Source organism: Leptinotarsa decemlineata, unplaced genomic scaffold (assembly GCF_025532065.1).
Source record: "Leptinotarsa decemlineata unplaced genomic scaffold, Ldec_3_MD MMD2_tig00026340_RagTag_RagTag, whole genome shotgun sequence".
NCBI classification, from domain to species: Eukaryota; Metazoa; Arthropoda; class Insecta; order Coleoptera; family Chrysomelidae; genus Leptinotarsa; species Leptinotarsa decemlineata.
The window spans coordinates 6,539,456-6,554,002 of record NW_027412694.1 but is presented as its reverse complement, the minus strand read 5'-3'; the positions used below and the strand labels follow the sequence as shown (position 1 = coordinate 6,554,002).

The following is a 14,547-nucleotide window of genomic DNA, read 5'->3' as shown; positions in this document are numbered from 1 at the left end:
AAAGCCAAAAACTTTCTATCCCAAAAAGGTTAGATAACATTTGAACTGACTACAAGGATACGCTACATAACAAGATGTACATGATCATCTCATATACAGTGGTCTCCTCAAAATGCGTTCTGGTTTAACCAAGTGTCCGAAATTCTTTCGAACTGTGTGGGTATTTTTCTTAGTACGCATCATGTCTTGCGTAGTTTCCAAACAGTTTCGGATGTTAGAACCAAAACAAACCTATTATGTTAGATTCTTTCAAAAGTATTGTCCATTTTGATGTCATTTGTTTTTGTATCTCCATATCTCCATGGATATTTATTGTGCTGTATCACGGTATATACTGATCGAAAGAATAACTATCAAACCTAGGAAACCTCTTTGCCAAATATCCGGAAAAAAATTATTTGGGAAAACATCAAATCACTCAAATTTATAATGTAAGCATATATAAAAATCACGGCAAATATTTAAAAATTGTACACTGGCTGAAGGACTTTTGTCGATGACCCTTTGGTATTCACCAATAAATGACGTTTATTATTATTATTATTATTCTGACATACAGTTAGTGTTTATATGGAGTTTCATCAAGTATCAGTCAGTTCCATCCAATTAATTCTCAGATCTGATTTTTTATCAATAATTGTTAGAGAGGGTTATGATAATCTACAAGTTCATTGTGAAAATCTATATTTAGAACAACATTTTTCAATATCCATATTTTATTTTGGAAAATCAGTGAATCGAAAAACTCTTTAATTTGATGACATTAACAAATATACTGCTGAATTCCTCAATTCCAATTGACTATGCAAATAAAATCCAAAAAAGAAAAAAATATTGTCCGAGTTTGCAGGTGTGAAAGTGAAATTGAAATCAGAATGAACTTCTGAGTTATATACAGAAATTGATGAGACCAAGTAATATTGAATAAATAAGTGACTAGGTAAGTACACGAAACCCATATCTGGATATGTACTGAAGTTTTTCTTTCACTATAAGGTCCTGCTTTCAAAAATGCTACATGAGAACCACTCGCCCATCTATAGATAGAATATCACATATTCACATAAACTTGATTAATGTTAATGTACTCACATCTCCTGTCCCCCATATTTGGAAAAATATATATGTTGAAACAGCTATAAAGCATGTTACATAAAACACATTCTTCCAAGCTGACATGTTGTGCTCTTGTCCATCTAATAAATCGAAAGCAACCAAGGGACTAAGAAAACTTGCAGTCATATGTATGGTTTGAGCATAGGCCAAAACAGGTCCAGCAAAATTGGGAGCTAAAACAAAAAAATCAATTTTGAAAAAGTAATTTATTGGTTTTTACATAACATATAATAACATCAGTAAAACACGCATATTGTGAAAAATTAAATTTTTTTACGAAGGTAAGTTTTGACACAAAATATAGGAAACTCCTAATTTCAATATAATACATATATCGAGTGAATATTTTTTGAGACCTACGAGAAAATTTCCTGCATATGCAATAGGCAATGTAACTGAAAGAGTCAACCTTCAATTTTGGAACGGGCACACTTGCAGACCGGTTTCGGGCTCCTTAGTCACTCGTAAGTGCAAGGTAGTGGCCATCATCGACCTAAAGTCAATGATATTCCATAATTGAAAATCGAAATACTTTCAGAGTATTTCATTCCTCGTCTTAAGTTGGAGCAAACAACAAAAATGTCACTCCATCTAGTGGATGAATGGATTAACTAACTGCATATCCAAAATTTACCTGATTGTTGTTCGCTTCATCTAGTGGATGAGGTACTAACCAACTGCAAATCCGAAATTTGCCCGATTGTTGTTCGCTCCAGGTCCAGTAAATTTTGTATATACATTTCTAGTTTAATCAGCGGTTGTCTAAGTTTATCTGCATTTCTAGTGGAATAATAATGATAGTCTATTGGGTGGAGAATATACTCTTTTTTTATGGATCTCTAACAAAGTGTTTAAAATAAATATACAATGCAAATGCAGAATTTTGTAAAGATGAAGAGAGGTTATCATGGTTCGTCGAATGAAGCTCCAGCTATTATTCTAAGTGCTTTTTTTGCCAAAGGCTGTAAACCAGTTTACAGCATTTTCTTCAATTTCATTGGTCTTGTCGAGTAGTTTACTCATGTCGGAGTTACAGTGAATCATTATTGTATCATCTGCGAAACAGACGACTGTGCTAGGTAGTAGGCTTTGAAAAATATCATTCACATATATTACAAAAAGTATAGATCCAAGGATTGACCCCTGAGGTATGCCATGGGAAACTACTTTCTCCACAGATAATCCCCCGTTTGTGCAGACGGCTTGTTTCCTTCTGGTTAGGTATGAATTAAATAAGTTTATTATTCCATAAATTTCAAGTTTACTGATAAGGAAGGCTTTACTCAAATCCCACAATGTTAGCGAGGTGAGTTCACCACTTTCCACATGTTCGATAATGTTTTGTATTACCTTCCCCGCTGCGTCTATTGTAGATCTACCTTGATGAAACCAAATTGATGGCCATGAAGAAAATTGTATTTGTTTGAATAATTGTGGAGGCACTCTTCAATTACAATTTCTAGGATTTCTCCTAAAATGGGTATAATCGAGATAAGTCTATAGTTGTCTGGTATATTGGGATCACCATTTTTAAAGATAGGCACTACTTTATTAATTTTAAAGACATCGGGAAAGGTACCTTCCGTGAAGGAGCGATTAATTAATTGTGTCGAAGGTTCAACAAGAAAGTCAATGGTTTCTTTGATGATTTGACTATTCAAGTGAAATATGTCAAAGCTAGAGGTGTTCTTGAGTTTTCAAATTGCAAGTGTTACTTCTTCATGATCAACTGATAGTAGAAAAAATGAATTAATTGGTTTTGGGAGGCTAGAAATATAATCGAGAACGGAGATGTTGCAGGTAGGTAGAGATTTAATGATATTCTAGGCAATATTCGTGAAAAATATGTTAAATTCATTGGCACTGATGTTGGAAATTGTTTTGAGCTCACCAGTAGAGTAGGTTATTCATATATGTACTTTTGGGTTGTCTTGTATAATGTTTTCAATATATTTTTTCCAATTTTCATTGGTATTGAGGTGTTGTAAATTATATTTCTATAGTTGTTAATTAGTATACATTGAAACTACATGGCAATAATATTTTGTCCTCATTGCAGCCCTGGTAAAAAATTACATTAGCATGCTTTTGTGTACATTTACTGAACCTTGGATTGGAATATAGTTTCAACATGAAGTATTAGCTACATTCAGTAGTAGTCGAACACATAGCATATGGTTTTCATTTGGTAGCGGACAGATCACACAAGCCGTTTTTAACTACAAATTAAGCAACACTGTGGACACTCTGAAAGTCTATCCCCTTTACAATTCACAAAAACAGGTAATATGAAAGTGGAAAAGTTTCTTATTGGTCGAAAAAAGTGTAGGGTGCAATCTGAAAGCTACTTTAAGATATGCTGCCAAGTGTGTTTCTGTTTTGAGTCATTGACATTTCTTTTTGAAATTTAAAAAAATACAGAATGTAGCTATCAATTGTTGTCCTTTGATATTTTTTTGTTTTTATGCTAATATTCCAATGTTACTTAGAATAATTCAGTACAGGAGATCCACCTTCGTAAAATGGCAATATTTTAATGTCAACATTGTCTAACATTCTGAAATATATGAGGTGAATTATATCATAATAAAAAACTAGGTAATGAAATTCGACTCGATTTTTCTAACGATTATAATAGCAAAAGTGAGATAATATATGACTTCAACATTATTCTCAGGCCTCTGTCATAACAAGTTCAGCAATATGAGTTCAACAGTGGAACGAATATACTCACAAAAATTATAAATAATGTTGTCAAGTTCCATATATACTCATTTGCAAAGGTCCAGCGTAACTTTAGGCAAGATTTAGCAAATAATTATCACGAATCAACTTAAATTCTAGAACATGTTTTAGGTTATGCTAATCATAATTCTAACTGATGAGAATAAAGTTGGAACCGGACGGGTCGAGGGAAAAAAGCCAGACAAAGAGAGATACCAAACTTTAATTCTTTGATGCTATGTACACCAAAAAAGAAGAAAACCTTACGGTGCGGGGTTACGGATACCCAGTGCCGGTAATGCAGGCCCCTCTGAACCGTTAACCAGCGACTGCTGCTCGTTCTTTGTAGACCTCCAGGCCAAGAAGAGTTCCTTTGTTACTGGAGAAGAGATTTTTGTAAAAGAAATGGAAGATCCATTTGAAAAAAGGAGTAATATTATCAGAACTCCTCCTAGAGAGAGAGCATTCTCTCTTTCAGATATAGACTGCAGGGAAAAAACCTCCAAGCGAAAGAGAATAGAAAATCCACCCCACACTAACACACCCAATCGATTACAGAAATCCTCCACCAAATTTTGAGCCAGGTGAATCTACTATAAAAAGTTATTAAAGACACATACAAACCAAAGAAGGAATTCGTTGACATCAGCAGCAGACTTTCTTACCAAATTGAGAAACTATCTTCCGGGAATATCAAAAAATGGATTAACATTACAAATTCTGCTGTAGAAAGCCAGAATAATCTACAGATCGAAAACAACAATATTCGTGAACAAATACACTTGTTAGAAACAGGCTATAACAAGAAATTGGCCCAGGAGGAACATATATCTGATACGAAATGCGAAAATTGCAAGAGAGCAGAAAACCCTTCTTAGAAAAAAGCAACTGAAAAAGGAAGAATCATATGAGAACTTCTGTGCCACAACTGAAGTAGACAGATGTGTTTTTACAGGCTAAGGTTGAAGAAGGCCATATATATGACGCATCAAACGACACTGGGTTTATCTTTGTTTGTAAGGAAAACATTGAATTAAGAGATAGGAGCATAAACCAAATCATAAAAAATTTGGCGGAAGAGATGGACAGTCAAAATAAAAAGGAAGGGGAAGTAGCCATGACGAGTCATTCTCTTGGATTCCCAGACCAAGATGGAAATGTAAATCAATTTTATAAGATGGATGTACTTTGCAATCCTGAAAGAACTGGCAAGGACTAACGACCAATCTGAAAAACTACTCTTTCAATCTCTAGTGGCGATCAAAAAGCATGCGACCAAATACAAAACAAGTAAATTAGCGGTACATATTTCAAATGATGTATTCGGAACGATTTTATCCCGTATGTTGAGATATTTGCTTGCTGACACGACTGTGGAACTCATTGTTTATTTAGAAAATGAGAGAGTTATACAAAGTACAAGAAACCCTCAAACAAACACACCCGCCAACGGCAGTACTCGTATTAAAAAACCATGACACAATGCAATCCTTATACAAATGAAAGATAAATCGTATGGTGATTTACTTAACACAATAAAAGAGGCAGTAAACCCAAGCGAAATAGGAGTAGATATTAATGAAGTGAGAAAAAGTAGAAATAATGAAGTTATTCTCACAGTACAAAATGGATGGGACAAGGCTGAAATTTAAAAAAAAGAGTTAGAGCAAAAAGTACCAGAAGCAACAGCTCGGTTACTTTCCAGCAAAAAGATCATCCACATAAAGGGGATGGACGGGACCGTGATAGAAAGAGAAATAGTTGAAGAGATTTCCAAAATTATCAATAAGAACACTGAAGCGTTTGTGGTGATAGCACTTCGACCTGCTGATGGAGATAAGCAGAATGCAACATTACTAGTACACGAAGACGATGCCAAAAAGCTGTTGCAATTGAAAGCAACGAGGATCGGTTGAGCGATCTGTAGATTCGCTGAAAGACAGAATGAGAGTCGCTGCTTCAAATGCTGGGAATTTGGACACCCCAAGGAACAGTGCGCAGGACCAGATCGATCGGGATTTTGTCTGAGATGTGCAGAAGAAGGGCATAGGGCAAGTGAGTGTCGAAACAGACCATATTGTATTTACTGTGAGACAGAAGGGCACCAATCAGGTACATTCAAATGTCCAGCCAAATCAAAAAAGAAAATTTCAGTATTGACTTCGCGAACCGAGCAGGAAGTGGACTATTATCTCACCCAGGCACTGTCGAGGCACGGTTGATTCCGTAGGTACCTATATAACCGTAGAAGAGCAGAATATCCAGATTGTCTTTACTGCAATGCAGACGAAGACGTAGAACAAACCCTTTTTGTGGGAAAATGCGAAACTTCTGTATGCATGTGAAACGAACACCATATTCAATGCCGAAAATATGATGGAAAGTCTCTTACGTGGCGAAAAGACTTGGAACAAAACCACACAACTAAGGAAAGAGAAAGCAGGTGACGAGAAATAAGCTCAAGGAAACTCGAGATCAGTCGGAACACAAATCGATGACCAAATGTGATAGTTAGCTGCCAAAAGTTCGTGATAATAACTGTGATATTTTCTTTTAATGTATATGTTAACGTCCTATAGTTCTTAAATTTACTTTTAGTGTTTCGTAGCATACGTATTGAAGTAATGCGAGAGCGGTTTCCGATACGTATTGCTGAGCAACGGGGGAGGGGTTTTAGTTGGTAGGAATCCGGCACAGAGTCTATAAAGATTTCCCCTCCTCCTTAAAAAAAATAGGTGTATAGATAGGTGGATAGGACAATAAACAATATATCTAATAAAGGAAGTTAGGAGAGTATCTCATCACATTCCCTGTTGATTTAAATTGGGTATGTATTCAAAAGCATACATCAAAAAGTCTTACCAATATCTACAACATTCGCCATTGCACCAGCATAAGATGCAGTAATTAATGTCACTGCAATAAACCAGACCACCAGAACCAGTTCTATATCACAACCTAAGAAACTTATGAGAAGTACTAGTAGACCAGGTACAACTTGAGCTAAAAAAATTAAATAAAATCGAAAATAGAACACACTTATAAATATTCACTTACATAGGGCAGTCATTAGTTTTCTAACATTGGTCAGAGACATATATTTCTTTGTTACTAACTTATCAGCAATATAACAGAAGAACACTGATGCGATATAACTACAAAGAAAGGGTGCTCCATTCAACAGTCCATTCTGAAAAAAATATATAAAGGTTATAATGCATTTATACTGGGAACACCAGATGCATCTACTGTGAGAAGTAATGATAAAGTCTCTTTTAACAAAAAGACATAGAAAATCTCATTTTATCACATTATTAAAAAACTCGATAACTTCTATAATTCACTGAATATCTTGGTAATGGATCCATCTGTTAATAAATTATACAGTTTCTCTGAGGTGGAGTAGCATCAACTGAACTAATCTAAATGCAAAAGCTAGGGTAGTCAAAAATGGAGAAAAGAAGAATATTTGATCAATTGTCACAAACATTTGAATTGAAAAATTCGTCGATTTTAACAATCAAAGCTCAAGCTGTTCCTTGAAATTGTTCAATGAGGTACTGTTCTTTATTGTAGATGGTAAAACATTATAAAAAGGTGGGCCCACAACATTCGCTTTTTTTTGTTTGACACTTGGTTAGTGGAACATGCAGCAAATCTCTCAGTGTAGTATTGACCTTATGATAATTATTCACTTCCAAAAATTTATTTTTGTTTTTGCATACATGAACACAGATCTCAAAGATATATATATTCCAGGTAAAGTGGGCATTTCCAGTTTTTTAAAGAAAGGTTCACATGACTGTTAATGACTGACTCCAGGCACGGCGTCATCAACTCCGTCAACATATATCGAAAAAGCACAGGAGTTTAAATTAACCCCTGATACACTCCCAGCGTCACGCCAATCGTTTGGAGTTAATTTGGCATTTTTAGCCCTGTCCGAGAGCCCTGTATGATATTTGTTATTGACACATAAAAGATTCAACCTAATCGTTCCACAGTCCCGTGGATTTATAGGAGGGGTCGTAAAAGAGTAGTTGATCAACGGCCAGGTTTGTAAGCGTTTAAGCACGAACGCCTTTTTTAGGTTATATTATCATTGATTTATCGTGATGTTCATGTATAGAGATATATTTGTATGGATAATAGTAAACCTGTTTCTACCTGGAATATTACTGAGCCTTATTTCCTTCGTGTACAACATAACAATTGGTGACGAGGATAAAGCAAAATCTGGGTAAAAGAAGAAGAAAGCGAAGCTACACTTGTCGGAGTCATAGTCCATGTGACCGAGTTTAACCCGGGAGTAGAGGATTGAACAATATAATAATAAAAAGCTAGAACAATATTTCGAAGCCAATCCCATTCAGGATAAAAATTTTAAAGTGGACGTGTTGTTGAGTTTGATTCAGTTCACTTCTATAGTTTCCGTGTTGCGTGAAAGAACTGAATTTTTCATCGCCGTGCAGCAAGAGGGCGAGATGGTTAAAGAGTGGTACGCCATGGTAAAATCATTAGCGGTAAACCGCAAATTTGGCAGAGAGCTAGAGGTTTCACTGAAGAGTATGCTCGTATATGGTCTACGAAAGGGTAGGATCTTGGACAATCTGTGCGAAGAGATGGAAGATATCACGATAGATGCAGTTGTGAGGATAACCGTTCAAAAGGAGGATGTGGAGATATCATGCAGTGCTGTAAATTGTGTGGGCAGCAGCAAAACATGGAACGAACATGACCGATCTGCACTATCTGCAGCAGCACCACGGAGCAGTCATGGTAATGACCATTCGTGTCACGTTTGACGTCAGACCAGCGCCATAGATACCAGACGAGATGGCAAACCCGCCGAGCTGCAATGAATAGACAAGTATTATGACGTCACTGGTGCAATGTTTGTGATCGTGGACATGAAATGTGCATGTAATAATTGTGGAAAACTAAGGCATTTGGAAATAATGTGTAGGATGAAAAGACAACATTATCTCGACTAGGTTTATGATATGCTTAAGCCAACAACAAAAGAACCAGGAAGTAACCTTTTTATAATGGGAGTAAAAATCAACATTGAAAACTATGAATTTTTTATTGGCACTGTGGCAACAGCTTCAGTACTGAATGCGAAACATTACAACGACAGGTTCAGTAATTTTGAATTAAAACAGGATGATACGGTGCTGAGAGGGTACACTGGAAAACTAATATCACATTTAGAATAGGTTTTTATCACTGTTATAGTTGAAGATACAACCAATAAAATCCTGCAATAAAATTGGTAAACTCAAACATTTCCGTATGTATTCAGGTTTAAGAGCTGAGGCCAAGCCTGTGCTCTATCGTGCTCGCCCGGGCCTCTAACTTTCCGCGAGAAGATAGAAGAGCACTGCAGCTGATGACAGAGAAAGGTATTATTGAGCCAGTCTAAACATCAGAGTGGGGAACACCAATAGTACCCGTATTGAAACCAGATGATAGGACACCCATATGTGCCGAGATCCTTGACTTCCTTTCGCCTCTCTAATGTGTTTTTAATGATTTTTCAGTTGTCGAGTGCCCCAGAAATGAATTGGGAAATAAAAAACAGATTAGTAAGACAAGATTTTTTTCAGAAAGCCATGCTGATCTTTCAAAATTACTTCTTTCACAGAATCATATATGGTATTATACCTAACCTCTTCACCTACCAATATCTTACAGAAAATATACAGTATTCCAAAGAAAAGATTTACCAAATCGAATGATCTGAATAAACCAATCATGTCTGACTGATATATTCAACTTATTTATTCCTTCTCAGAGTAATATTGCTTATAATAGGCTCACCTTCTCAATACTGAATCCAAGAATGCTCTTCATATACGTTGGCCCAGAAATGATGAAAGTGTAATGACACCAAATCCTTCCGAATGTGGTAATACCGATGGACATCGCAGGCATCGACATAAAAATGGATTTCCACGGAACAGCCTGTTGCCGTGAATTTTCATAAGTATTCACAGTGTTCTCTTTGATATACTGTTGTTCTCGTAAGCTAATTCTGGGATGAGTTTCGGGGCTATCGAAAGCAAGGAGATACCATATGATGCACCATAAAACACCGATCGATCCTGTGGTGTAAAACACAGAACGCCAACCCAGGTGAGCAATGAGGAAACCACAAAGAGGGTATGTTATCCCAATGCCTATGCTGAATCCTGTGGAGAAAAATATTATCACAAATTGTCAAAAGTACAACTGAATAGTGCAATTATCTAAATTGGAATTAAACAATTCTGATTGTATCTTTCTCAGGTCTGAAAATAATGTTTTATTCAGAACTGACTACTTGCATTGCTTTTGAAACAGTACTTTTTTTGCACTGAATACTAGCCTGCAGATTTATTCCACTGTATGTTATATTGTTGGTCATCTTGTATTTGCCAATCTTCTTATGTGATATATTCCTGATATCAGTTTCCAGATTTTCTAAAATAACTATGGAACCTTTTCTGAGTATATTTTCTACAATCTATTACATTTTTCACTAGATATTTCTTAGAACTTTCACTTAGATTGACCAGTCAATGCAAGTCATCATTTTGAATAAACTTGAAACTTTTGTTCGAAAGCTTTTTCCAGATTACAATTTTTCATTTAGTTTCTCATCAATTCAATTCAGCGTCTAACTGTAGGATGTCAATATCGTATAAAACATATCTATGGCATTAATATTGAATCATTATACTGATGATTTAGAATATTCACCATATTTGTTGATGTACTCATGTGTTTGATTGTTCTTTTGTTAACGTATATTCTCATGGCAAAATAGCCACTAGAAGTGATATTATTTGGAAACTATACAATATCAGTTTCGCATCACTTGATAACAGTCAATAATTAGGGCAACATCAGAATAATCTTTCGAAATCTTTTCCACGCCAATGACGGTTCGAAAAATCATCTATACAATTTTCTAATGGAATATAACTCATTAGGATTCATATTAATGGCGAAGCTTACAGCCAAAAACGTTGAAACTCTCCCGAAAATATTTCCTTCCTGGCTGGGATTGAAGTAAGCACTTACTTCAAATCATGAAGTTCTGACTTATTTTTTAAACTTTCAATGTGAAGGAACATATTTAGTTCCTCTAGTGCTAAATATTCCTGCAAATCAATTTTTACATGAATACTGCTTCGTTTGTTATTTTTTGTATATTTTTCCATGAATAATATATTCAGGTTTCATTTCAAACGAATTGAGAAAGATATTTACGTAAAACTCAATTATTCATAATGGAACCACCACTACCACCACATAGTTTCAAGGAAAATCTGAAGAGATATATGTTTCAATCCGGTTTTCTTCTTTTATAATTTTAGTCAGTTGATACCTATATTTAATATTCATTCACCATAAATATGTAGAAAATATCAAAATTATCTGAATTATTATTGAAACTCTTCAATTATATTAAATTAATGACATAACTTTTCACATTTGAAAGATAAAATTCTCATCAATTCGTTTTCGTCTCCCTTTCCTGTTTTTCTCCCTTTATTTCTCTTACAAGTTGGATTGGAAAATATTTTGTATTAATTTGAGTTGGCTGTTCCTAGTTGGATGGAAGAGCAATTTCTGCCTTAATTTATCATGTGCAAATGCTGAATTCTGCCATTTGTTAGGTTAAGTTAGTCTTCTACTGAGTAATCTTTCATGCATATGTTTCTGAACGAAACATACCTATATGACTTACACAATTTTCTTTCGTAATTTGAAAGTTTCTCACTCTATATATCAACATAAACGTAGAGCACCAAAAACGGTTTTTCAATTATTCTCTCCTAAAGTACATTTCAACGTCAATTTCTTCAGGGATATTGAATAACAATAGACTAGTGGTCTTGGTAATTTACATAATTCTTGAATTTTATAGCATTCTCTCGTGTTGGCACTGCATTACATTACGTTCAGTTACAATTCATATATTCATTAAAATCCTGTTATATTCTTTGATACCTTAATTGAGATTTTAAAACTTCAGACAAGACAAGATCATTCAAGAAGCTCTTAGTTCATTCCAGAAATCGCCAGTTTGATGAAAAATTGTTCATAATTTGCAGATTAATTACACATGATTCTAATACGTTGTTATATTGAAAACAAAATAATTGATCCTAATACAATAAGATATAATAATGGAAATGAAGAGAATTCTAGGAATATAATGTACACTTCTCCAAGAAATTAACGCACCACTTTAATGAATCAATATTATTTGTAGTCAGAGAAGAAATAAAAAATGAAACATCTTCAGAGTTAATTTACATAGTATTAGTAATTGTAGTACTGTGTCAACTCATTATCGAGGGTTGACGTAACAAATAAAAAAAAGAAAATTAAAAACAAAATATTGTTGGCAAAAAAGTTGACAGAGATGTGCAGAAAAGAGACAATTACGAGTGTTTCAACCTCTACCACGTCTCACATCGTTGGTCCATACGTAACATTATGTGCCTTATTTCAGTCTGGTCCAGTTCTGTTCAAACCTGAATCAGTTTCTTCCCCTGTTCCTGCCAAGGATATCCCAGATATTTCTGTTGGATTTGAATCCGGGCTACGTGCTGACCATGCCATGGGGTTAATTTCAACCTCTTCGAGGTAATTTCTGACTATCTGTGCAACATGGAGTCTGGCGTTATCTTGCATTAGTAAGAAATTTTCGCCGATATGAAGAGCGAATGGTACTAAGTGTTGCCTCAAGATCTCCATTATGTACGTTTCAGCTGTAACGAACCCATTGTGTATGACCAAGAGGTCCCTACGTGCCGTCAAAGAAATACCACCCCACACCATAACCATGATATGGTTTATCAAAAGTTACATTGAGCATATCGTTCCTTAGGACGTCATAAACACGAACACGTTTGTCGTTATTGTGTAAACAATATCGGGACTCACCGGTGAATAACACTCGTTCCCAGTCAGCCTCTAACCAATTGACGTATTCCCTGGCGAAACGTAGTCTCTCCCTTAGATGGTCTGAAGTTAATAAAGGACGCTGAGTCGCTGGCGAACAGTTTCCGTACTGATTTGTATAGCATACACATTTCGAAACTGAATATGTATACTTCGATATGTAACAAACAGTTGTAGAAGTGCCAAAATTCTCAAATATCGATCCTGAATAGGGGTGGTTACCCGACTTCGTCCTTGCCTTGGTCTACGAGCATGGTCGCCTGTTTCACGGAATATTCGTAAGATCCGTGTAATGTATGTGTGGAACACATTGAATCGACGACCAATTTATCGGTAACTCCAGCTTTCTTCCAGAAGTATTACTGCTTGGGCACATTCATCACGGGTTGAATTACGTGATTGACGCTCCATAATAAACATAATTGAGAATCCTTTACAAATAAACAGTAACCGAATAAATACACCACTTAAACTCGTTCAGATTTGAGACCTCAATAGCTACAATAGGTGCTTTTTTTTGCGAATAAAAAGTGAAGCATTGAACCACAGTCGAAACATATCGCATTCACAAGTGGCATATACGAGGGGTTTACGAAATATAACATTGTAGTAGGAGTTTTTATTAACGCCAACAAAATATTTTGAAATTTCAATGTGGTGCGTTAATTTATTGGAGAAGTGTATCTGTCAAAAATTCTTCTTCAGTATTTCAATATCCAATATAAGAAATGCAAAAAGGGTATTTTAATAAATTGGAATCTCGTCGTTTCTGTCTTTGGACAAAAAACACAATTTAGCATGAGACAAATTCTCAAACTAAACAGGAAATTTCTGAAAGATTGCTTCTACCAATTGAAATGCGCTATCGTTTCAAATTGACCGAGAGATGAATACATTGGTGGACTCATCTGTGAATTCAAGAACTAATCTATTTTTTCTACAGCTTCAGCTACCAAATCGTTCAAAAGATATTTTGTGTATAATTTGTGTATTAAACTAATTTTCAAATATAAATATTATTTTGATTTGTCGTAACATAAAGAATTCACAGAAAATAGTATTAGGAATTTTCATTAAAAATCATTGGATAAATTGATAGATGTAGCTGTTACTATATGGTAGGAAATAATAATGAAGAAAGAATTGAAACTTTCTGTTTCTTTACCACTTTTATTTGTAACTAACGTTACTGCAGTTTCGTCCTATAAGGACATTTTCAAACTTATACATTAAACTAAAAATGATTGATTACATCAGCCCTTATATTTATAACACTTACTGTAGGTAATAATAGAGGTACTTAGCTTAATTGAGTACCTGGATTTAGTTTACTTGTGACAATGTGGATATGCTGATTTGAAAGTAAACTAGATCGATATGATCATTTAACAGGTTGCATCCGCAATGTTTATGCTTATGAATTTCCAAGGATTCCATATAATTGAGTTTGCAACCCTTCCTTGCATAACTCAAAATATGCGTTTAGATTCGGAAACTTGTGGTTGCATGCCAAGTAATGATTTGAAAACGTCGAATCATTTTTACCTAGTCTGAAGGACCTTTCATATTCAGCATACCGTTTTTGGAAATTTCGACCGCATTGTCCACTATTACACTCCGGACACTCAAGCTTATAAATTCCAGATTTCTCCAACCTGTCCACTTTATATTTGGCAATGAAAAGGAAATCAGTTAACCTGGCATGTGGTCTAAATGCAACTCCCACATTGTTTTCTCTGAAGAAAC

The 14,547-nt window shown here is 35.1% G+C and overlaps 1 protein-coding gene across 2 annotated transcripts in view; it reads right to left on the bottom strand.

Annotated features, from left to right (window-relative positions):
• MFS17 (Major Facilitator Superfamily Transporter 17) overlaps window positions 1-14,547 on the bottom strand; it is a 186,387-nt gene that overhangs the window by 9,127 nt on the left and 162,713 nt on the right. For both annotated transcript variants that reach the window (XM_074183668.1, XM_074183669.1), the window contains exons 6-9: window positions 9,664-10,034; window positions 6,898-7,030; window positions 6,703-6,843; window positions 1,093-1,289 (exon numbers count right to left, since the gene is read on the bottom strand). In XM_074183668.1, the coding sequence (XP_074039769.1) occupies window positions 1,093-1,289; window positions 6,703-6,843; window positions 6,898-7,030; window positions 9,664-10,034 (842 nt within the window). The remainder of the gene's footprint in view (window positions 1-1,092; window positions 1,290-6,702; window positions 6,844-6,897; window positions 7,031-9,663; window positions 10,035-14,547) is intronic.